The 24,284-nt window shown below is 46.4% G+C and overlaps 1 protein-coding gene across 1 annotated transcript in view; it reads left to right on the top strand.

Annotated features, from left to right (window-relative positions):
- LOC144101420 (uncharacterized) overlaps nucleotides 1-24,284 on the top strand; it is a 58,473-nt gene that overhangs the window by 19,659 nt on the left and 14,530 nt on the right. Inside the window, exon 2 of the mRNA XM_077634584.1 lies at nucleotides 18,629-18,740. Coding sequence (XP_077490710.1) covers nucleotides 18,650-18,740 — 91 coding nt within the window. The 5' untranslated portion in view covers nucleotides 18,629-18,649. The remainder of the gene's footprint in view (nucleotides 1-18,628; nucleotides 18,741-24,284) is intronic.

The following is a 24,284-nucleotide window of genomic DNA, read 5'->3' as shown; positions in this document are numbered from 1 at the left end:
GTTGTTGGTTACAACCGGGCTTGCAAGCCCTAGACTGCATTTCTGCATTAAAAAAAAAACACGCACGACTGCTATGACGCGTGCGTAAGGCCAGTTTTTTGCTGTGGTGAATGTAAAAAAATGCATTACCATCTGTCTTCCCTAGTAGAGTGCGCTTGACGTACCCATGCTCGCACTCGTGGCGTCAGTGTGTTCGAACCATTCAGCGTGGCGCATTGCCATAACGTGTTGCAGGACATGTCGCGTAACGACACACGATGCTGGCCAATCAGAGTGGCACGGTGTTACGCTGACACCGTGCAAACGAGAATCGTGCCAGTTACAGATGTCGCTGTAAAAAGAAATGCATACGCGTTGTTTCCTGGACTTTACACAGCGAGGTTAAGTGCCGCCACTCACGGTCAGAGTAGTCCACTCAACGGAGAGCGGAAGGATCTTCCCGCTCCTACCAGATTGTGGTCTGGAGGACCGTCGGAACGGAGCCTCTGCACTGAGCCTCATGCCTCCTGATCAGTCTCTCCTCTGCTCTCCTCTGCACAAACTCGGAATCAGATATAACCAACTACATCCGAGCTGTGGGCTATAATGATAAGCCTATATAGCGTGTGGAATGCTGCTTTTAAGGGGCAGGCGACAACTGTGGGGTGCAAGTGAGGCTTCTGGGAACAACCACGCCCCTTATAAATTATGATATTGACTCTTGAGGTGTATGTGACAGAGGGCAGCACATCGCTAGTGCACCTTTTCTTTCTCGTTTTCGGCCTTACGTGGTGTAGCGCACGGGAGATGAAGTAGCCGAAATACGAAGCGCCTTACGGGTTATTCAGATGAAAAAAAAAACATGCCAAAGGGGGCTTTTAGAGGAATGCGATATTTGCAGCTGGCTTAAGTGGTCCAACGGAGAACGTCGTGGGACTATGTTTGTAAAGGCCAGCCGGCTAATTGCCAAAGCAGCGGTGACTTTCAGCCGACTTACTGCGCTTAGATCACACGTCGATATCACATAGTTGAAGGCCGTCTCCTCTTGCCGGCAGAGGTTCCCTTCTTCGAACAGCATACAGAGTGGGTTCCCTTCGATCGGTATATCGATGTTTGTTCCGCCGCTTGGTCCTTCGTGTTACGCAATCCAATGCGGTGTGTAGACCGCGATGTCAAGGGACCCTCGGTACAGCTTAGAGAAGGGCAGCGAGCTAATGACGTACCTGCGATCGCGTATCGCGGCCGGGGCATCGGACACGTCCTCAAGCCCGTTTTCCCGTCCAGCCGCTGAAGCCGCTACGCGCTGAGCGCCCTTATTCGGCCTTTGTGCTTTCTTTTGCGCTCTTAATCGGAGTAACCGGTTTCGAAGTTCTGGCCGTGGTTACGGGTGGGCTAATAATAAGAAGGCAAAGCCAGCAAGTCTTTGCTTCACACTGCATTTATTTGTTGTTGTTTTTAATGCGTGAGATTCATTAAGCGGTTACGTTCGAAAGTTCCCGTGTTCGCCTTTAGAAAAAATTCTTCATACAGTTTATAGACTGTTAATAGATTTCTGTCTATAAAGTCTATAGGCGCTCTATAGGCAACACGAATCATATCGACAGTCTGTAGACAATCTATAGATTTATGGCCGTACACTTATAATAGACATTTATCTATAGAGAGTCTATAGACTATGAATAGACAAAAAGAAATATCTATACGGAGGCAATATAGTCTATAAGAAGTCTATAGACTCTCTATAGACCATTTTTGCATGGGCGGTCTCCCGGACCCACTGATTTTGTCTGTTCATCTGTTCAGGTGCTCTTGTTCAGAGGTCAGTCTACCCCTGCTCTGCGTCTGTTTGTGGACAGCTAAGTGCGTTGAACGGACCAACGGCGCTCATACAGCGAACGCTCTAATACATGCGCTCCAGTTGGACGCCTCCTCATTAATGCAAGTCAAACATCACCCGCTTAATAAATGATCACCCAAGGCTTTACACACGTACATGATAACGTCGAACCATAGATGGGAGCTCCGTTGAGAGGAAAGCTACGAAACAGGTACACCCGGCATAAAAAGTTTCCGGTACACAGGCATCGCCATAGAAACACTATTTTCTTGTAGTATGGGCAGATAGCTTTGAAATGACAGGGACTCTGCAGAGCCCCTGCCGCAAAAAAAATCGCCTACAGGTTTTCATTTCTTTGTACATACAGTGGCTTAGAAAACTTACGTTTTCCGCAACTGATATGCCCCGTAAACTATTGACGTCGTGTGTAACTACTGAGCAAAGGAATGATTAGGCGTAGACTGGATCATCGTGCAAGGTTTACGTTTGTGTTTTAAAACAACAGACAAGCGCGGGCGCAATGTAGTTTTTCACAGGAGAGGAGAATGACGATCGTTCTCTGTACTGTACTGTTGTGCTTGTTGAACGAACAATCCAACGAGCTGCCGCAGCTTGCCAGCTTCGTTGTGCTGATTCAGCTTCCTTTTACAGTTTTTACACCCTACAGTCTTCTTCAAAACCTATCAGGGTTTTTAGACGCAGGAGAAGACAGCAACAACAAATAAATAGCGAATAATGTGATCAAGTGATTCCAGATGCTTTCAAAATAACCAGTAGCATAAGAGGGCTCTGACGCAACTGCCCCCCTGCCTATTCGGCCATGTTTTGACGCCACGTCCATAGCTATGGTCGGGGGTTGGCACTCCTGAGCACTCTGAAGGTCAGGCTGCGCGCATTCACAAATACATTCGAAAGTAGAATTGAGGCAGTCACTGCCGTGGCTCAGTTGGTAAAGCACTGCACGCGGCATCCGGAGGTCATGGGTGAGGATCCAACCGGCGACCTGTGGTTGTTAACCAGCATGCTGGTTAACAACTCTTAGCTGCACTCTGGCGTATTAAACCGCTGACATTGCTACGCCGAAAAAAGCGCTCTTCTAAGTCAAAAACCCTGTTTTGAAAATGTCTGTAATGTCTTCGGCGAAACAATCTAAGTGTGCTGTGTGGTCTTTCGTGCGCATAATGCTGAGGAACCGGTGACGGGACCCATTAATGCTATCCCGTCATACCCTTAAAGGCGTAGCTTAAGTGTCCCCCCCCCCCTCCCAATTTTTTGTTGGCATATCGTACAGGCTTAAAGAAAGAACGGTGGCATTCAGGCAGCCATTTTCAACAAGTTTAGCTTACAAAAACAGCTTCCTGCACGGGAAACCTGCAAGTACAGTTTTAGAAGATCAATCGATATGAACTGAAATATTTCGAACATTCCAAAGGAAATGTCCAAGAAAAGGCAAATGTGGCAGTCGGCGACACTCGGAAGGGAGGACAAGATCAAAAAGCTTGCAATGACGTCGTGGCCGCAGTTGTTACAGTGAGAGGGTTAACTGGATGCTAGTTGGTGAAGCCTTTTTCCTGGAATCGACGTAGTCAGGCTGATGCTGATGATGTTGACGTTGATGATGATGACTATGGGAATCATGGTGAGATGACAATCCGTCACCCAGAAGACGTTTTCATGTTAAAATGGTACACAGGGCTAGCTCGAGGCTAGTTGGAGAAGATTTTTTTCTGCAATCGACGTAGTCAGGCTGATGACAATGATGCTAATGATGATGATGACGATGGGCACGATAGCGGAATGACGATACATCGCCTAGAAGACAATGTCATGTTAAAATGACACAGATGGCGAACTGGAGGCTTTTTGGAGATTTTTTCCTGCAGTGGAAGTTGATGATGATGATGACGATGGAGATGATGGTGGAATGACGATGCATCCCCTAGAAGACGTTGTCGTCATAAAATGGTACAGTTCGAACGGACCCGTCCATCTCTCGGACGTAACGTCCCACCCATACATAAGCATACGCGCGTCAATCCGGTATGCTTTCCTACCGTTGTTGTTTTTCGCAATCCCTGCCGGCTCTTTAGCGCGCCGAAGCTGCGTGACTTCACCGCCCCGCTCGCTTTTCACTTGGTATTTTTTTTTCTTTTTTCATCCTCTCTCGTCCGAGCCAGTTGGGCCGCTTTTTTGTCTTAGCTCGTCCGAGAAAGCGCGGCGTGCCTTATGCCTTCCTAATGGATCACGTCCGGGCGCCAGTGTCGAAACGGGATAGGCTGGCGAGCTCAGCACTGCCTTTATCCCTGAGAGCAAGGGGCGCGTGGCTTAGGTGGCCTAATGACCGACGCGGATAGGCCTTCCAGGGTGCTAAGTGGCCTCTACCCTCGGCTGGGGTAAGCCGACAGCAAGAAGAGAGTATGGTGAAAGTGTTGCGCTCTTGACCAAGCACTTTTCCTCCCTTTTTTTTTGTTGCATCATTGTTTTCTTTATGACGCCCACAGCGAAAGCTGTCCTTAATGCGGTGCTCTAATGCTTGCGTATTGTTATTTCTTTAGGCGTCGAATACTGAGCAGAAATGAAAAAAAAATAGAATAAGAAACAAAGGTCACACATTCTCCGAGCTGCCAGTCATAGTGGGCGCGCGAAAAGGTCAACTGAACAAGAATTAAATGCGCGAATGACTTTCGGGTAAGAATCATGACCTTCCTGAAACAAAAAAAAACAATTTCACTGAGCAACGCAACCCTTGAGCACCTGGACTATGATAACTTGTGTACCAGGAGTTTAGTTTAAAAAAAGTAGAGACCAATTGTACGATGCACTTATAAAGTACAAGAAAATTTCTAGCTTCTACGCACCTTTTCATGTTAGGAATCCATAGCGGCATAGCTCTGCCACCATCCTGTACTGCCAACTTACAAGTGTGCGTAGGCCAAAAAAAAAAAAATTGAAACGCCGTCGCGGCTGCCAACGGCTCTTTGCGACAGGGTGCAGCAGTTAGCAATTTCGGAGACGCTTGGCCCTTTTTCGTCAATGCGTACTTGTTCCGTTTCCGGTATATCGACTTGTGATAGCGTGATGAGACACGGCTGGTTCGAAGTCTCAACTGCCGGCAGCATAATAGAACCATGGCGCGCTACGCTGCGCCTTTGGGTCGCAGCGCAGGCCTTCTCGTGGAGGACAGTTTCACTGTGTCATGACTCATGACCCCGTCCCCTATGTAAAGCTTGGAATGGCGTTGGACAGTGCAGCTTACCGAAGGAGACCTCTACCATATGGAAAAATGCTGGGGGGACCAGTCGATGATAAATGCTAGTTTAGCGTTTCCATCGACGAGACAGCTTCGGACACTGAGAAAGAGGCGTGAGGATGTCACTATATCGCATCAGTGGGTCAGTTCCCGCTGTTCTCAAGTCAGGACTTTGGTCGGAGAGGGAAGATCTTTCCTGCCCTGCTGTAATCGTTGAATGGGCTGCCCTGACTGCCAGCGACAGAACTGTACCTCACTAGGTAGAATCTGGGCAATGACGCATAGCGATATCTCTCTCTCTCTCTCTTTTTACAGCGAAGGCTGTTAAATGCATGATTCCCGGTTCCTCGACGTCGGCGCTGGTGTAACACCTCGGCACGCTGATTGGTCAGCATCCAATTACGTCACGCATGAGAGCCTGCAAGCGTTATGGCATTTCACCACGCTGAGTGCTCCCAACACAGTTACGTCACGAGTGAGAGCATACTGACGTCACACCCACTCTAGAACACAAATAATAGCGTACGAATAACATTATATATTACCCATCACCATCACTCGCTGAATGTCGCGCTACATAGTGGTAACCATCGTACGATTTATATTTTAAATTGTTTGAAACGCAGGGACGAAACTTTAAGGGGCTTTTACTTAATATGACTCGAGTTTCAGCGTCAACTGGGAAAGAGACTGAGGACGTGTACGGAAGTGATAATCATATGTGAGGACCTTAACGGGACGAATGGGTCGTGCACACATCGGCTGTGGGACTCTGATATCAGACACATTACAAAGGATGTCATGTTACCGCTGGCGGTCACCTGACAATGACGTCATTCCGTGCGAACGGCGCCATCTCTATAGAGGAAGGCTAAACAAATAACCCCCTCTCCCCTCCCACCCCTCATAGCTGCAAGATGGTATTGGTTAATTCGAATCACATCACCACAAGATGACATTCTGGAGAGCGTTTCATTTTCGAGTCCGTGGTGATAGCCTTGAGTTAAAGGGCGCGATAGCTTTCGTCACGACGTACTACGGCACCGACGCTATTTGCCCAAAAGACAGTCGCGGGAGGAGCTATTGCTTTTAAAGCGCGCACATAGCAGGTCTACTGCTCCGATATGCAGGAGATGCGGGATGCTCTGCATACAGCGGTCGACACCAGGCGGCTCCAAGGTTAGTCTCGCGGGAGATGCGTGACTCATGCGACTAACGGCTTCCGCACTACATACATAATAAGCGATGCGGAACTCTAGGCAACCATTCTCTGAACGCTAGCGCCCCCTACGCTGTCTCCCTTTATCTGACTGCCGCGAGTTAAGCGTGTGGACGTTAGGCGTCTGCCCTTGCTGTTGGCGCGGATCGCAGGTCGCCACTGCGCTCAAGGCTAGGCGCGCCCAATGCGCACTGCGCTGCGGTGCCAGAAAAACACGCATACTACCGAGCCTAATAAACGGCAGGATAAGGTCGATGAGAGAGCACCGCGAGCAGAGACGCACAGAGGTCATGGGTTAGTGTGCTATTGGCAGCCTCAGCTCTTTGATTATGGACTTTTGAAACTCCCTATAGGGCCCATGTATTGAAATCTGACGTTCTGATTGGGCCAAAAGCCGCCGGTTGCCAGATTGTCGCGACCCCTGTGGACAGTGAAGTGAACTTCAGGGCTTCTGAAGTTAAAGGGATACTGAGCCTGAGCACAGATTGAAGTTGACATTTATCAATAGATTACCGCATTCCAAGAAAAGACTGCTTTCACTGAAAACGGACCTTTTATAAGCTTGTAAGGCCTTAAAAAAACACACAAAAAACAGCTCAGGTGTAACCACCACCAGCCGATTTCGAAGTGCGCTGCTGTGCGTGGACAGAGTTTTTTTTCTGCGCTTTTCTCCGAGCCTAGGATACACAGCCATTAACTATAAAACTGTGATCACGGAGTCCTTTACAGCTGGTCCTTTACTTTTAAGGACCAATCTGTAAATCTGTAAAGGAGTCCTTTACACCTGTTTGAATAGAGTTGCGGAAGATTATTAAATGCAATCTTTTCAGCAACTTAGAAGTCTTTTGATTCCGGACAAACATCAACGTAGCCAGAAAGAGCCGTATAATTTATTTTTACTTAGAACAAACATTGCATAGACTTTTCCTCGGTGAGCTTTTTGCGACTATAAGCAGGTAAAATTTTATTTGCCGCTCCTAGATGGCGCCGCTGAGTGCTTACCTATGCGAAGTGGCCACAGGAAACGGCCACTTTCCGAATCGCACTTTTGCACCATATATTATCAAAGAGCTCTTGTCGTTGTACGTCCAGCGTGGAACTGGGAAAACCTTCACTCAAGTAGGACAGGGGTGGGTGATGTATTGTAGTCGTTATATATTCTTTGCGCTTGAGAGGTGCAACCACGTCTGCCAAGTTTTCTGTTTTGTGCTTACCATTTAGGCCAACCTGAATAACGGCCTACGTGGTCTACATGAAAGAAAAGGAACTCCACAGACTTCAAGCCGTTTAAAAGTGTGTATAAAAAAAAGTAACGAGGAGTTTTCGCTAGGAAAACTAAGGAAAATACGATGGCATTTCTGAATGAGCACGGCTTAAGGCGCGTATGATAACTCAACCAATAATGAGGCGGCTTTCACTCAATGACAAGAGGGAACCGCCACAGCCCTGTACCGAAAGGAAGTTATGGGCCAATCCGTGCTTTTGAAGAGACTGCGCTGGGCAGTGGTAATCGATCGATGTGAACCCAGATAGTTATCCAGCCCTGAACTACAACGCACCGTGACATGCTTACTGAATGGAGGTAGCCGATATTCCCCCAGATGTTCAAGGCAAAAAAAGAAGAGAGCTCTAGCGGTTCGCCTGAACATAAAACACCACGCAATGCTTGATAGGATATGTTCGAAGGTAGAGGTAGAGCTCGATCAACCGGATGGGTCACTAGTTGACCAAAAGGTCGTCTGCATTCTTGGTACCATGTACGAGAGTGATCTCAGCACTGAAAACTCACAAGGGGGATTTTTCGACTTCGACCTTTGTTAACTGCCTGCCTATTGCCATACAGCCGACGCCGTACATTAGGCACGAACTGTTGAGTGCGCACATTTGCATGATTGAGCCAACCTTCGCATTAATTTCTCCTCTTCCCTGTTTTGCCACGCGTGACACATCGCAGCCTTGCCTATTCGGCAAGTCAGGGAACAAGCTGCAGAGCTCTACACACTTCCGTTAGTTAACAATTCAACCGCTCAAAGAAAGCCGGCGCCCTACATTGCGTAGGAACCGTAACGAGTGAAGACCGATCTAGTTATGCCAAGTACTCGTTTAGTTTCCCCCCTCGTTCTTTAGCTATGTGTTACTCATCACGGCCGCACGGACACGAACAGAAATTACCTCAGCGCTAGCTGCACAGTTCATCTAGTTACCAGTCTAACCTTTAGAACAAAGGCGATGCCCTTTGTTGCGCACAACCTGTTAAGAGGGAACAGTGATGTGGTTACTCTTACAAAAATGGTCTATAAACGGTCTATAGATTATGAATAGACAAAAAGAAATATCTATAGGAAGGTAGTAGAGACTATAAGAAGTCTGTAGACTGTCTGCAGACAAAATTCTGCTAAAAGTGGATGGTCATAAATCCGTAGATTGTCTATAGACTGTACATAGGATTTTTATTGCCTATAGACTGTTCTCTAGGGTTTGTCTACAGAGAGTCTATAGACTTTCAATTCAATTCAATTCAAGTTTTATTTGCATCTATACATGCACAGATGACAGGAGTACAGACAAAAAGCCAAATGAATTCGGATTGACAGGGTGTGTACCCCCTACAGAAATGGCACTGTGCACAATAAAGAGAACACAAACATACAATACTGGATAAACGAGAAAAAAAAAAGCATTAGTGAACATTGTATAACAGATATACATAAGGATAAAAAAATCAACGATATAATGCTGCAAGGAATTATATTACAGAAAGCGAATAGTATAAAATGATGCAAATAGTCTTGAAATTCACATCTATAAATAATAAGTTAGTTACAAGCAGAGAAAATTGGTCAAGCATTCATGGCGTCAGTGTATACCAGGGAAAAAAAGGGAACCACAGTGAGCCCATTAAAAGGAGAGATAGGTGTCTATTGAGTTTCTAATGAGTTTAAAAAAGATGGCAGTGCGTGGCGCAACATTTGTTGACCGTAGTTAGTGCGCGCTTTAGGAACGTACCATGTTTCTCTGTGACGTGTGTTGTAAATGTTAGAATTCATTGTCAATAGAGATAAATGCTCGAAAAATTTCGCGTTCTGTTTTTTCGCAGTAGTGAAACGCTTGAGTAAAATACTACGATATATAGAGGTGACCGGTTGTAAATTAAGGGCGCTGAAGAGAGGCTGCGTATGAGCGTCATATGAAGTATTGGCGATAGCGCGCACTACTTTCTTCTGCAATAGAAGAAGTTTTGTGATGTTAGACATCGTGGTGTTTCCCCAGACTAAATGACGGCAATTCAGATGGGACAGGAAGAGAGAGTTATAAAGCTGTTTTTTGACGCTTCGTAGACAGGAGTCTATGAAGACTCTATAGACTGTGTAAAGAACTTTTGTAAGCGTAAGCCCACCCCCTCTTTAACAACGAATGACTCATCACAGCAGTATGAACAGGGCAGGCCCAGCGTCGACCAGAACGCAAGCCGCACAGTTCCGCGAAACCTCCGTATACTCGATCCGGAATCGCTCATCCATAATTGAAACGGGCCGAGGGCCGGCAGAGAGACGCCGAATGCAGCCCGCAATGTGTCGCCGCCGCAACGCACACTTCGCGTCGCCCGCTGCACGAAAGGGGGGGAAATCCGGCCGGTGCTAAGGGACCACGGCGGAGTGCCGCCTTCGTGTATGTAATATGCGCGGCCGAGTTGCTCTGGTGCGCGAACGGTGACCTCGCGACGCGAGCCAGACCGGAGGCCTTCGATGGCCTCCCACCGAGCGTCTTACTGTTCTTCTCGTTATTTCTTATCCGGTGCCTGGCGCGCTGTGACGCCAGATTGAAACGCGTCCACGCGCAATCATTCAAGTACTCTGAGCCACGCGCCAACTGGTAACCCAGGGCGTCGAAGCTGCCGTTGGAATGGGCGGACGAGCAGGCCGCAGGAGTAGCTTTCACACGGATTGTTGTGTGTGTCTGTGTGTGTTGAGAGGACATAGTAGTAGCGCTATTACTATGTCCTCTCATATCTAAACATCAACTAGCCCAGTTTTCTGCCCTAAATGCCTATGTGTGTGTTGTGTTAGATTGGGTTTTAGGACAAGTGAGTAGCTAAGTCAACGTTGAATACAATGCGCGAAGGCTTCCACTTTCAGCTGCTTACCGAAAAAAAATGTTACTAAGGTAGGCCACAGCCATGAACATGTGGACGCCGCACTCTCGGAAATGAGCTTCCAGCGGCCGATGTTCCCTCGAATATAGGAGAGAAGTCCTGAGGATTTTTTTTTTCTGGCAGTATTCTTGTGACTTTACAAGAGCAATAACTGAGCATCCCGCCGCGGCGTCAGCTGCTAACATTTCATTTTTTACGTAGCTAAGATAAAAGTAAGCAAGAATTTAGCCGAAATTTTCCAAAGAGGGGCTCAGATCACGTTACGTTTATTCACTCAAACCGGAGCTTTTGAAATCTGAACAACTTGCATACATAGTCGGAAGGGTGCCTGCCTGCCGAGTGCTCGCGGATTTGCTTCAAAATCAGGTCATCGTTGGTAACCAAGTACAACAGAGGAAGTAGGCTACTACCGCAGAGAGACCCGGAACTCGAACATCCCGCTATTAAGCTCTGCCCTCTGCCGTTTGAACCACGCAATCACGACCACCAACTCTGGCTTGGAGCAGCAAACGCCATATTGTTATACCACGCATTGCGTGTCGAATGCTGAGAACAGTCCCTGGACCTCGCTGTAAGAAAGATGAGTACGATGGCGATGACCACTCAATTTTACTAGCACAGTGGATGCCGATGCCAGGTACAAACATCAGGAATCTCAGGTCTCAGTACCAGCCGTGGAATAGGCCGCACATTTTCTTTTGTATTCTCTCCAGGTGAAGTCACCACCGTAAGCGTCCTACCCCATTCCCCGATAAGGCAATTCGCACCCATCGCTTCCTTTAGTTCTGGCTAACAATTTTTATCAACTGATATTGAAAGTGCATGAATACCCCGGAGGTGTGAAGAAACGAGGCTTTGTGAACAATACAAAAGGAGATAAACGCTTTTGTGCCTTGGACCAATAGAAAAAAAACAACGAAAAATAGGACACCGGGAGGGGGGGGGGGGGGGAGGTTGCCGCCAACACCATCATCTCTTGTCCGAACACATCCGGTTAGAAACGAGGTTGTACGTTCGTGAATAGAAAGACGGAAGTTGTGATGAGCAGTGAGCAAACCAGCCCCCATTCAAATCACCGTGCCTACTTCCATAGTGCCAAGTATGTGCGGTTACTCATGGCACCCTTCCAGTATTCAGCGCGACCAGAACAATGGGCGCATCTGTGTCGACATCGATTACTGAGACGTCCCGGACGCAGAGCACAAAAAACCTGAACATCATGCCACAGTAACGTAACCAGTTGGCAATCTGTTACGCGTAGAGGCTCCGGTTTTGCGTGCTATCCGCCATCCATAGCTCATGGCGCCTCGCAGAATCGAACACCGTTTGGCCGCCTGTCTTCACTGGCTGGATGACTGCCCAGAGTGACCGTGGCTGGCTGCAGAGAATTGTGAAGCGTTCGCGTATACCTCACTGTTACAGTAAACACTGGGCAAGTCGCCTGCACACTTTTTCGACTGAAGGCGCTTAAGCAATGACCACAGCGGTTAGTGCGTTACGCATACTACGGATTCTGTGTGAAACGCTGAAGACGCAATGTTTTATAGACGCGTATTCGTGGGTAAAAAAAAGAGCAGGCGCTTCAAATCGAAACCATGTATCGTGAAACAGAAAGTGTGCAGCGTTGCCCCTTCTACATTTCCTGTATTATTTTTCGGCTTAGAGCTGAAAATACAAACTTCATTGCCGTTAGTGTGCATGCGCTAATCTCAGGCACGAACCTGGCCTTACAACTCTCAGCCATTGGTTTTCATGTCTTGCATATTCCTGCTTTACTATTGCGCTGTCAGTATTTATTCTGTGCTTCGCAAAACGAATCAGTAATAACTAGAAATCCGTCAGTTATGCAGGGCTGATTATACTCAATTGCACGTAGAGCGGTTGCCCCCATGATAAGAACATCCAAGGCTTGAACAGTCACGACCACTGGCAACGCGAAATTATGCACGAATTCACATATACGAATATCACCGATTTACGACGAGCGTTCTAAATACTTAACTCGCTCATATACATGTTCGCATATTCATTCGACGACTCAGAATCACCTTCTCTATTCGTTCAGAAGGAGAACCTGTAGAGATAATAACCTCTGCAGTACCAAGGCAGTCTTTTTTATGACTTTTCCTGACTCATTATGTTTAGCCCTTTATCACTGGTAGCGGCCGTTTGTGACGGGCAGCGCTAGTTGGTAATCAGCAATGCCCTGTTCCGCTATCACAGACTGGGCCAACCATTTGCTCATGAGGAAAAAAAATCTACACAGAAAGTAATTTTAACGAAATACGTTATCCGATACGAACGAGACAGGACCGCACTTCTCATTCACTTTTCATCAGCATGCGCAGGTTTTATAAATAAACTGCTGAGACCAGAAACCTTGACTTTGCTGATATGCGGTTGTTGCAATGATCAGACCTGTTTGATCCTGTCACTTTCGACACTCCAAGCAGGGCTAGCGTTTTGCAGTTCGCGACTCTGATGCGTACAAAACTTGAAGATACCTTCCCTGCAGCTAGTTTCAGCTTCAGCGCATTGAAATTAAGGTTCAACTTGCCCTCCATGCGTGCATGATAAAAAACAGAAGCGTTTATTCATGCCAGCTGTGAAACACCCCACAGGGACAGCGCCTCGAAATAAGGAATTCTGATATTACCTAAATTCGGTGATTAGTTCACTGTCGCGCCAATCGTGGCATTCACATTTATTTATCAGTACTACTTCAAAACCTCTAGAGGGAAGGAAGAACAAGCTTATTCCATTTGAGATCGAGGAAGACCGCATAAGGTTGCGGGGAGGAACCTTAACTGTACTGTATTCTTAGTTCTTTTTACTCTTCCACGTGCGATTCCTGCAACTTAGCTCTTCTTCACTATATTATCTGTGCTTCGTGCTACTGCTCCGTACTTTTTATTCAACTACCTTGCGCTGCTGTACTTTTTGTGCTCGGCAGTGTTCCGAGCTGGTCGCACTTTATACTACTTTGTTCAAATCACTCTTTGCTTATCTTGGAGCACTATTTCCTCTTCCTACCGCTTTGTATCACTAAACACTGTTCGCGCATTGTACTATGGTAATCACACTGTTAGCATTTTCAGCCGTTCTGCATGCCCAGTGATGCAAGGCAGCTAAAGCAAGCCCAAGAAGTCTGGACAAACGCTTCTAGTTTGCAAGGCTAGCACCACGTGCCGCATGACGCTGAACCATCAAAACCACCGCGGGAACTTAGAATGTTCGGTACATCCCATTAATTTTTTATGACCGTCGGAAATACTTGAGGTGAGCGCCGAAAGCATTTTATAGGTCGTATTTTATAGCATTTTATAGGTCCTAACGCGCAGGAAGAATCGGCCATGCTAATCACTATTTTCCCGCAGAATACCTCGAAACTACATAGTTTTTCTAAAAATCACAAGTTTTAAATATCTAAATTGAGTTGCAAGGTGTTCGCTACTGGCGTCCCACAGATGACGTCATAGTCGCTGAAAGTGCCGGAAAGCTGGGCATATCAAGTATGCAGCATGACAGGAAAGCAGAGAAAGTCTGGGATGCAGCATATGAGAGGAAAGCTGTGAATGACTGGGATGCAGCATATGACAGGAAAGCTGGGCATGTCTGGAATGCAGCATATGACAGGAAAGCTGGGCATGTCTGGGATTTAGCATATGACAGGAAAGCTGGGCATGTCTAGGATGCAGAATTGACAAAAAAGCTGGGCATGTCTGGGATGCAGCATATGACCGGCAAGCTGGGCATATCTGGGGTGTAACATGACAGGAAAGCAGGGCATGTTTGGAATGCAGCATATGACAGGAAAACTGGGCATGTCTGGGATGCAGCATGACAGGAAAGCAGAGCTTATCTGGGATGCAGCCTGACAGGAAAAGTGGGCTCGTCTGGAAGGCAGCATGACAGGAAAGCCGAGTTTGTTTTGGATAGAGCATGACAGAAAACCTAGGCATGTCTGAGATGCAGCATGACATGAAAGGTGAGCATATCTGTGATGCAGAATGACAGGAAAGCAGAGTTTATCTGGGATGCAGCATGACAGGAAAGCTGGGCGTATCTGGGATGCAGTAACGCAAGAGAACTGAGCTTATCTGGGATGCAGCATGACTGGGAAGCTGAATATTTCTTGGATGCAACAGGACAGGAAAGATGGACATGTCTGGGATGCAGCATGACAGGGAAGCTGAAAATATCTGGGACGCAGCGTGACAGGGAAGCTGAGTATATCTGGGATGCAGCATGACAGAAAAGCTGGGCATATCTCAGATGCATAATAAAGTGATGCCGATCACTACTTCCCGAAACATTTAAGCCCTGAAAAGCGTTTATATACGAGCATTGACACCTAGTGCTCTACTGGCCATTCTGAAATCAGCTGTATACGTAGCTAGTAGTAGCGGAGTGAATTTTGTTGGGAATGGTGTAATAGGTGGCTTCGCAAAAGTTATTACAGTGAAGCAGTCGTACTTTAAGATTTCTTGCAGCTAATTAAATCTTGCTTTGCACGAATATGCTTCCTGAAGCCTTAAATTTTATCGTCCAACAATTGGGCTGAAAAAAAAAACTACGGCAAATTAGAATTGCAGGCCTCTAAACTCCACTTCAGAGCATGTTAGCAACGGAGTGGATGCTACGAACTTGAGGCGACTTCGTCCGCATGTGAGCCGTTCTTGCTCTCTCTAGAGCCAACCACGCATTCCTGAAAACCGTCCTCTCGGGCATGTAGCTTCCCCTCAACTGTGATTAAGATCAAAGACGGAGTACTGAAGCACTTAAAAATGAGTAAGGAAAGTGTAGAAGTACATACTGACTCTGCCAAACATGCCACTGTCTTTTAAGTGCACGCTCTTTCATGACGCGTGGCTCGCTTTTCTCCCCATCCTTTACGCAAGTCGTACGGCCTCGAACGTCAAACGCGTATTGATTAAAGACGCCTCCTCAAGAACGCGATAGTCCCGCGGCTTCTTCGGCACATACTTCTGCGTAGGCGGTTCAAGGATCGGCTTGCCTCTCCACCAACAACTTCTGTGCCTTATGTTCTCTCAAAGGGCATTTATCACACGTGCGCACAAGCCAGTGAAAAATGCGTGCTTTCTTCGAACACGCATGCATCATCAGCCAGAAAGACGAAGCGCATTGAGAACACGAAGCCTCTGCATTCGTTTCGATGTCGGCTATGCAAATCGCGGGAGTAAAAACGAGTAACGGCAAACAAATCGACTTTCAAAGCCTCCGCATCTTTTAGGACTCTTTACCCGCAGAGCTGGATGCGAAGCGAAGAGATGCCTCAAGATCAATGTGGCTGCCCGTCGGTGTTTGTCTAAGAAAAAGCGGGTCATTGATAACGTGCTTGCATCTGTTCGTTTTGCTTTCTTTCAATACATTCATTTCTTCGTCTTCAGCGTGAGTCGAAGTCGGAGGGCCGGTTGGTCATGCATAACTAAACAGATTGTAACGTTAAAAAAAATGAAAAGGGAACATGACAAATGAAAGCGCCGACGTACAACGAGGGCCGAGATGGCGTCTCCTGTGTCCTCAGTGGAGTTTTGCATGTATGCGAGATGCCGGCGAAAAACGACTTCCTATGGGACGAGTACCGATCCAGTCCTACAGAGGCAGCGCGTAGGGCTTTGCGGCTGGCCGCACGCCACCTGCACGAAGCTCTATCAGTTATTTTTTACTTTTTTCTTTTCCTCTGCTGCTTTTCTTTTTGAAATTCTGAACAGCGGAGAATACGCAAGCATGCGAAAAGCGGATATAAGGCGAGGAGATGTTCCCGATAAGCGCTCCCCGCGGACGCTCGACATGTCAAGGCCGCGGCTGGCTCGGACGACTTGAGCGCGCAAGGGAAGCCAGGAGTCACGTAGACATTGCGCCAGCTACCCAGCCGTGGTTGTAAAGCACGTGAAACTTTGCGGAGAGGCTTGCCGGTGTAGAGAGTGGGCACTTTACTGGCCGATTTCAACGGAAGGGACGGAGAAATGGAAACACAAGTAGCGAAACGAATTTCGAACGAGGAAGTTGAGAGAATGAAAGCGGTTGAATCTGAAGATTATGCGTCCAGGTGTCACTGGCGGGCTCTCCTCATTTACGGTGAGGACTCGGCGCCGTAAGACCCGACACGTCGGTCTGTCCTTCCTTCCAGTGCCAAGTGGAAGAGGGTGGATAGAGAGGAGGAACCGTGTGCGTAAGCGCATCCTCTCGTCTTCTAGCAATAAGGGTGCTCTTATTGTGTTTCCCTAGTTTCTCCTTGCGGGGAAGCATGCCTTCCGTATCGTCTCTTGCTGGTCGCGACTTCTTGGCTCCGCTCCTGGAGCACTCCACAAACTGTGTGAATGTCTACAGGAAACAAGCGCCAAACGCGGGTCATAAATTTGCAAAGGGCTCCCATAAATCTTTTTACCCTCCAAATAACAGTGGTAACGTAAGCCACAATTTACTCTTTCCTAAAGGAACTTTTATAGCGTCACGCGCATTGTAGTAGTCTTCTGGAAGATGCACTACAATGTTCAGCAGTCTTGTCTATTGGATGCACACTGTATGGTCCGAAGACTGGTTACAGCCTTAAGAAGGAAACCTCGCTGGAAACTCGCTTGCTGTGATACGCCATTGTGTTGACAGCCAACTAATACTTCGTGTTCCAGGAAAGTCAAACCAAGCCAAGACGGCGGCAGCAGATGTTGCCAACTAAGTCCAGAGCTTATAGTTTGCACGCTGTGATCAAGTGTTCTAGGGATTATACCTTTACAGTGAAAGCGCAATGTCGACCCGAAAGCTTGTTCTGAAAGCTTGTTGTATGTCTTTCTAAGCATTGCTCACGGGCTACATGGTTGTTCTGTTGTGTTCATTTTGTGTTTATATTTTTGTATGATATTTTCCTCCTAACGAGTAGCTGGTTAAGTGCGTGGAATCTGCACGAGCTTCTCCTCAGTTGCATAATTAATGTATTGCGCATCAATTGGCGGCAGATTAATTGCTAGGCTAATAGCTCACGAACTCAACTCTACTGAACTACATTAAGTCCCACCAGTTTTAAGGCGATACAAAAGCCTCATGGGAAGAAAATTGTGTCGTTGGTCCTAAACATTCGCCCATTGGCTGGAGAGAAGTGACGTACCCGACAGGACGGGAAGTCACCAGACCAGAAGTGACGTCATTTTCCGCAAAGGCGTCAACAGTTTGAAGTTCTATCGCATCACCAGCACAATGTATTTAGGTGTCCCTGTAAATTTTCCTTTTTTAGGACCTCTTTCTGCTGGTCATTTCCCAATGACAATAACGTTTAATAGCGATTACACTGACCTTAGTCCCAGGTACCGATATTCACGCTTGTTATTGAAAACAACCTTGTTAGGCACGTAGTACACAACTAGGTCGTTTTCCTCGTATTTTCACATTCTTGACATATTTGTTGCACGAACGACGTCAGAAATTTGTATATGAGTAATACTCACACCTAATAAACATGCAGACTATACTTTGGGATAGGCTGCTCGCTCCACGCATGGTTTATATTCCCCTTTCGCAACATGTGGCGCCATCTAGGGACTGGCGAAAAGTCACCTGCTACCAGTTGAAAACAAACACACTCTGGAGACGCTGGCGCGATCCGGTTCCACGAGGCACCAACTGCGCGTGTGAAGTGGCAAGTGTATGCTTGATAGCTGCCGCCATCTGTCGCAGCTTCAGTGCAGCGGGCTCTGGTTAGGTTACACCCGAACTGCTTCAGTCATTTACCTTCTCTCGGACTACATGATCCTTTAAGCATCTCCATCACTTCGACGGTGCATCGAAGCGTGGATTTTCAAACGTTCCCACTCCGGATGTAGTCACCACTTGAATCGCCGTCCACACCATAATAGCAAAATGCATGAGCCCACATTCATAGGTGTTGGAAATGAGCACGGAAACTTTTGTGAAGATGTGCTTTGGTATCGCTGATCGCATCAGCTAACTAGCAACAATGAAACTTCACTGTGCTTTCGTTGACTTAATGTTAACGTTATGTCGCGTTATTCATACGCTATGAATATACTTCTCAGTCAAGTATACCGTTGGTGCTTCGTTAACAAGGCTTAATGGTGATTGCAAATAGTCTTTTCACTTGTTATATTGTAAAAAAATCGCATGCCCTACAGGTCGCTTTATTCATGACATCAACTCTTTTTTTTCTCTTTGCAGCGGGCGAGCCTGAAAACAAAGATGGCGGCGAAGAATTCTGTCTTCGCCGCTTTCCTTCTGGCGGCGCTGGCGACGTGGTCCGAGTTGTGCCTCTCGCAACCAGTGCCTGGCGGTAAGAGAACGAAACATTTCGTGACATTTCCTCGCTTACGTTTACGGTTACTGCAATAGTCTTGTCACCTTGGCGAGTTGCGACAAAAACGTGCGATCACAGAGTAGGAGAGAATATGAGCAGATAAATGTTGCGCGGTGGATTATTCGCCGCTGAAATAGCACTCTTGGTTTCAGTCCGTGCTATAAATTTAATACTAAAAATGACATGCGGTTATGAGGAAAGGAATGACGCGGTAACTTCCTCACTCTCGATGCATGCCCCAACCGCGCCGTGAGGGAAGGTAAGCAAGTCGGAGTGAAAAAAGAAAGGAAAGATGTGCCGTAGTGGAGGGCTCCGGATTAATTTCGACCATCTGGGGTTCTTTACGTGCACAGACATCCCACAGTACACAGGAACGTATCTAGCATTTTGCCTCCATGGAAACTCTACCGACCACCAATCGATAGCGCAGACAATTGCTAGTAAGTAAAGAAAAAAATAAAGGGGAGGTACTAGAAAGCTTACAACAGGTTATGCAGGCCCCAAGAGGGGAGGAAGTTATGGCGAACATCAAAAATAAAGTGCACGAAATCAACACGGTTAAGTATACGCAAAAAAAGGAAAAAATCGTTGCGTGAATACAGGGCTGGAATGAGAAAAATCCGGAAAGAATCTTCATATGACAAATCAAGAGACAGTGCCCTGCTATAAATAAATAAATAAATAAATAAATCAGGTTGTCCTAGAACGAGCAAGAGCTGGTGAAGTAAAAGCATAATAAAAATTACACAAACCGTCACAAGAATAAAAGTAATAACGCTTTGATCATAGATAATAGCTTAGAATGAAGTAAAATATAAACAGAATGGCATTCAACGCAAGGAAATGAAAAAGTACAGGAATTAATAAAATTGGCACTATAATTTACGACGTAAAATGGCACTTGCCATTGCCCCGAATCAAAGGGGATGCCAATAATATGCATCTATTGAGAACTATTCTGCGAGCTGAGTAAAATATGTGTCCGGGATAGTTGGTAACTAATCTTGAACGTAAGCATTTCGAAGTATACATAAACGGCACCGCCATAAAGCGCACAAAAAGACAGGAATAGATGGCGACAAGCACGACGCGCACTGCTGATGTGAACTGCAAGTTTCGTACTTATGCCATACATTATCAACAATAGCTCCTGTTCGCAACAAAATCATCGCACATGAATCAGGCCTCTTGTTTCGCCTCGCTCAGCGATCCATTCGTGATTATACTCATCTGGTTCGTGTAGTCGGAATGAAAAACCGCCATCACTTTAAAGGCATCCAATTCAGCACTGAGTCAACCGAAAATCTCCCCGTGCGCATTACTTAAGTAGAAGCAATAGAATTTGAACACGAGGCGTGAAGGAATCCTCAGTCCTCTAGCCAAAGCTTCGAAAAGAACACGTGCCTCCCACTGGAAGAGGCGAATCTTTTGATAGCGGACTGAGTATTCCTTCCAGCCCAGTGTTCAAGTGATGCCTTCAAGAAATACGTATCTCCCCGACTGCCTACGTTACTTAGAGCTAGCACACAAAACGAAATTTTGGATCAGCCGCGTAGCCCGCAGAGACACCTTACCACCACACCATGCTCCTCGCTACTCTGGCCTTTGATTTTTCCCGGCAGATGGTGCTACGAGTCCGCGTTTATGCCAAGACTCGCTTTGTCAGCGGGACTATCAAATCGTACGGCTTTGCATTTGAGCAAACAAAGCCACATTGCAGCATTGCAGACCACAGAACGCGATCTCAACATTTCACTGGGAACAAATTAGTGGTATGGCAGACAAACTTTATAACGTATAACGTATAAATGCACATATTGCGTCGTATGGATTGCTACCGTCAAGTATAAAGCCTACTACAAATAGCCATTCCTATGTACTGGTATAAGCGCAAATAACGTTAGCAGAACAAATCGATAAACGGTGATGTACACTGCTGGGTGGAGCATGTAATTTTGCTAACTTTGTACGGCCTTCTCGAATGCCTTAATTCCAGGCACACAGGTACGACTTCGAAACCGCACATTAATCAGCCCCTGCTGCGAAGCATGAAGGCTCAAGAAAACGCATCCGCATTTTCGGCTTTCTGAAAATTCAGCACGTTCGCGCATTCTTTCTACTTAATGTAGCGCTTTGTTGTTTTGTGGTGCACTCTCCTAAAATTTTAAGTGTGGAGAGACACAGTGCCAATTCTGCAACGGAACTTGCGGTTAACATTGGGAGCCTGAAGGCTGTAATAAATTAGCGGAATATCGACGCAGCTTTGTCAGTCGGTTGTAAATTATAAACTAGCCAACTGAATGAATCGAGAGGAAAGGGGTCCTACGCCTTTTTTCTCATTGCCATAGCTGCCCGAGAAATAAAATTAATTTATCGCAAAATAAGCCGGTGGCCCCCAGCGACCCTTTAGGCGTCAAGGAAGACAAGGAGCTTCAGGCGATGAATTTTCGTTTGAACAAGTTATTCCGGGAATATCATTCTTCCTATTAATGCAGTTTATGCTCAGGGGGTAAAAGGGGTGGCTGTACAAATGAAATACACTAACGTGTCAGTGTGGAAACGGGCTGCCCATGCATCAAGAAGCGTTCGCATTCTTCGAAACAGGGCTGGGGGACGTTGCGATGCCAACTCATAAAAGCATCTTCATAAGTCTGTTCTGATGATGAACGACCACCGGTCATCTTTGAGAGTGCAGCATGGAGAAGAAAGGAATTAAGCCACGCTAGGACATGATATTCTGCATTTGGAATTAAGATTCAGGAAGCGCGTTGCAGCAGCGAGAAACGTGTTGTAAAGACAGCGGGGTAACTCTACGTGAATGTTTTTAAAAAAGGTACTCCAAGTTCAGATGGCTTGGCCTGTGCTGGGCTGAATCGGCGCCAACCTCTGACCCCGAGGCATGCTTCCGGTGCCACGGCTACCACATTTCAACCAAGCCGTAAAGCATGGGATTGCTCCGGTGCTGAGTCGTGCCAAGATTTTAATGCGCATTAGGCAACGTAATGATGTTCATATTAATTCCCCAACATTTCAAGCCGCACACGCACCCACGCATACGTGTGTTCACACACGAATTACTGCGCATCCGGATCATGCTGAGAAAAGCTGAAGCGCTCTCGCCGCTCAGCTTAGTTGTGGAACACGATGATAGATGGCGCTAATTTATGTCCTAGGCAGCGACACTTAGGAGAGGTGCCCGCGCATGCCAGAAATCTCAGCAGGAGCTCAACTGTTGCAATTCGAAGAATAATGGGTCTTAATCCTGCTGCTTGGCTCCCGTTCGCGGTGGGATGAAGGCCAGTGCATTGCAGCTATGCCGGGCGATGCTTAGCTGCGTCCGTAATATTAAGACACATAGTAATAAGAGGCAGGTTGGAAGGCATTCTGGTCGAACTGAATAAAGCTCCCGGAAGCACTTCATCAGTACCGGGCCACGAAGGTTGTTTTAAAAGCGTGTTGTAGGAGTTAGTGAATAGAATACAAATCGACTTCCTTCAATTCGGCTTAGATGGACCGTGCAAAATCAGTACGAATTGAAGTTAGATTCAGAGTGAGGGGAGGTGTGAACATTCGAAATCAACAGTGATTTTATTTGCAGTTTGATGAAATCTTCCGTGCAGGGCTCGTGAAATCATTCATATCTCACGAAACTTTTCATGAATGACTCATGAAAGGCTGCTTGCTTAGTTTTCTTCATGGGTTCATGAAATGCTGTCACCGTGCTGTTACAATGGTTTTGTTTAGTCGGAACAAGAGATGGCTGCCTGTTACTGTGGCCATAGGTAGGTGAAGTACAAACTCTCTCTCAAGACCGTTATGCGGTGTAAAACCTGTTAGGCATAGTTTTTGTGCACCATAGATACCCTGCTGTCAGTCATAACAGTTGCCACAGATGGCCGCCGTTCCTGCTGAATGGACATTAAAATTACCATGGACATCTTTCGGACGTTTAGGACGTCTGCAGGACGTCCAAGAGAGCTCCAGTGCTCATTGGCTGGTCCTGTGCAGTGCTCATCTAAACTCCCTGCCTATTGGGTTTCGCCTCCGGCAGGTGCAGTGTCGACGAGTGGTGGGGTCCGACAAAATTCCAAAACTTGGACATAAAAGTGTTCAGCAAGCTAGACTCCTAAAACATTTATTCTCTATTTTTATTCGATTTTCTATACCATGAGCCGTCCAACATTTTAAGGCTTAGCTTTGAACAAATGAGCTTTTGACTGTGCAGAGAAGCCATGCAATCTATACGTAAGAAAATACCTTGAGGACACAGTAAACGCTGTTCCCATACTACACCCTGAGAAGAAAGTTCACTGTGAAACGAATGAAACTAATGCAATCAAGCAGTAGCCTGGTTTATGCATGGAGCACTGAGAATATTTTAGTACCATCTTCGGAGATCTGCCATTCCCAGTTTCGGCAGTTTTTAATATACCCACAAGAAAGCATTTTAATGTCATTTGTGGGTGCAAAATTTGTGCAGGTTATTTTGGCAGCTACTAATTAAGAAAACTATGAGAGTCTCCTTTAGCTACCTAACGCTTTCTTTTTTTTGCGACTGTGTTCTTCCGCATGACTTTCACAAATCTGCACCTGAATGTTTAGTTCAGGACTGAAAATGATCAGAGCGAAGGAAAATTAGAATTAACTAGTGATGAGTTAATCAAAACTCTACTCGAAACCCTGCGGTGTGAAAATGATAGGATCACGCATTGTACACAGCACTTATGTGTCACGTGATGGCTAACTCCGTTTCTTCAATAGTAAAGAGTATCTCCCACCTCGCTTGAAAGCTAAGACGCATTAGCCACGTGTGACGTCACATGCCAGTACTAAGTTTCCGCGCGGTAATCTAAGCGACCGGTCACCGTGAAAGCACTTACGGGGAGAGTTTTTCCACGCAAGTGCCCATGTTCTAGCTTTTGTTTCTGTGATTATTTAGTAATTTAGCTTTCATTCATTGTTTTTTCATTTTAATCACATGCGTGTTGTTTATTCAATAAGCCAATAAAGCTGGGCCGCTGTTACACTGCTTTTAATGCATTATAAAGCAGCAACGACCAAACATATTCAAAAGAAGGACTTATTAGAGATTCCAGCGCACTGAAATGTTGTCAGCGTAGTGTGGGAGGCCTCACATTTCCCTACATTAATACTGACGTCAGTACGAGCCAGCACACACTTGGTGGGCGGTGCAGTGCTCACCTGATGGTTCTCGCCATTCCAGGGTTAACCCGCACAACCTTTCTAGAGCTCTTTTTTATTTAGTACGTTCACTCCTTCGCAGATCTACGATAGGAAACAGTAGCTGAAGACTTCCAGGTTCGCGGCAGTATTTTTGAAATGCATTATTCCTATTTGAGCCAAATATTTTGTACGTGACATCATTGTTCGTTTTCTTTTCGCTAATGAGTTTTCATATCTTTCGATTTTGGACAGTTACCATTTGTTGATGTAGGCCTTTGCAATACTATTAACAGAACACTTACCATTACAAACGTCGGGCATTCCGATACCTGAACT

The sequence above is a fragment of the Amblyomma americanum genome, chromosome 8, assembly GCF_052857255.1.
Source record: "Amblyomma americanum isolate KBUSLIRL-KWMA chromosome 8, ASM5285725v1, whole genome shotgun sequence".
In the NCBI taxonomy this organism is placed as follows: domain Eukaryota; kingdom Metazoa; phylum Arthropoda; class Arachnida; order Ixodida; family Ixodidae; genus Amblyomma; species Amblyomma americanum.
Note: the sequence above shows the minus strand (reverse complement) of the source record. Positions and strands in the feature narration are given on the sequence as shown.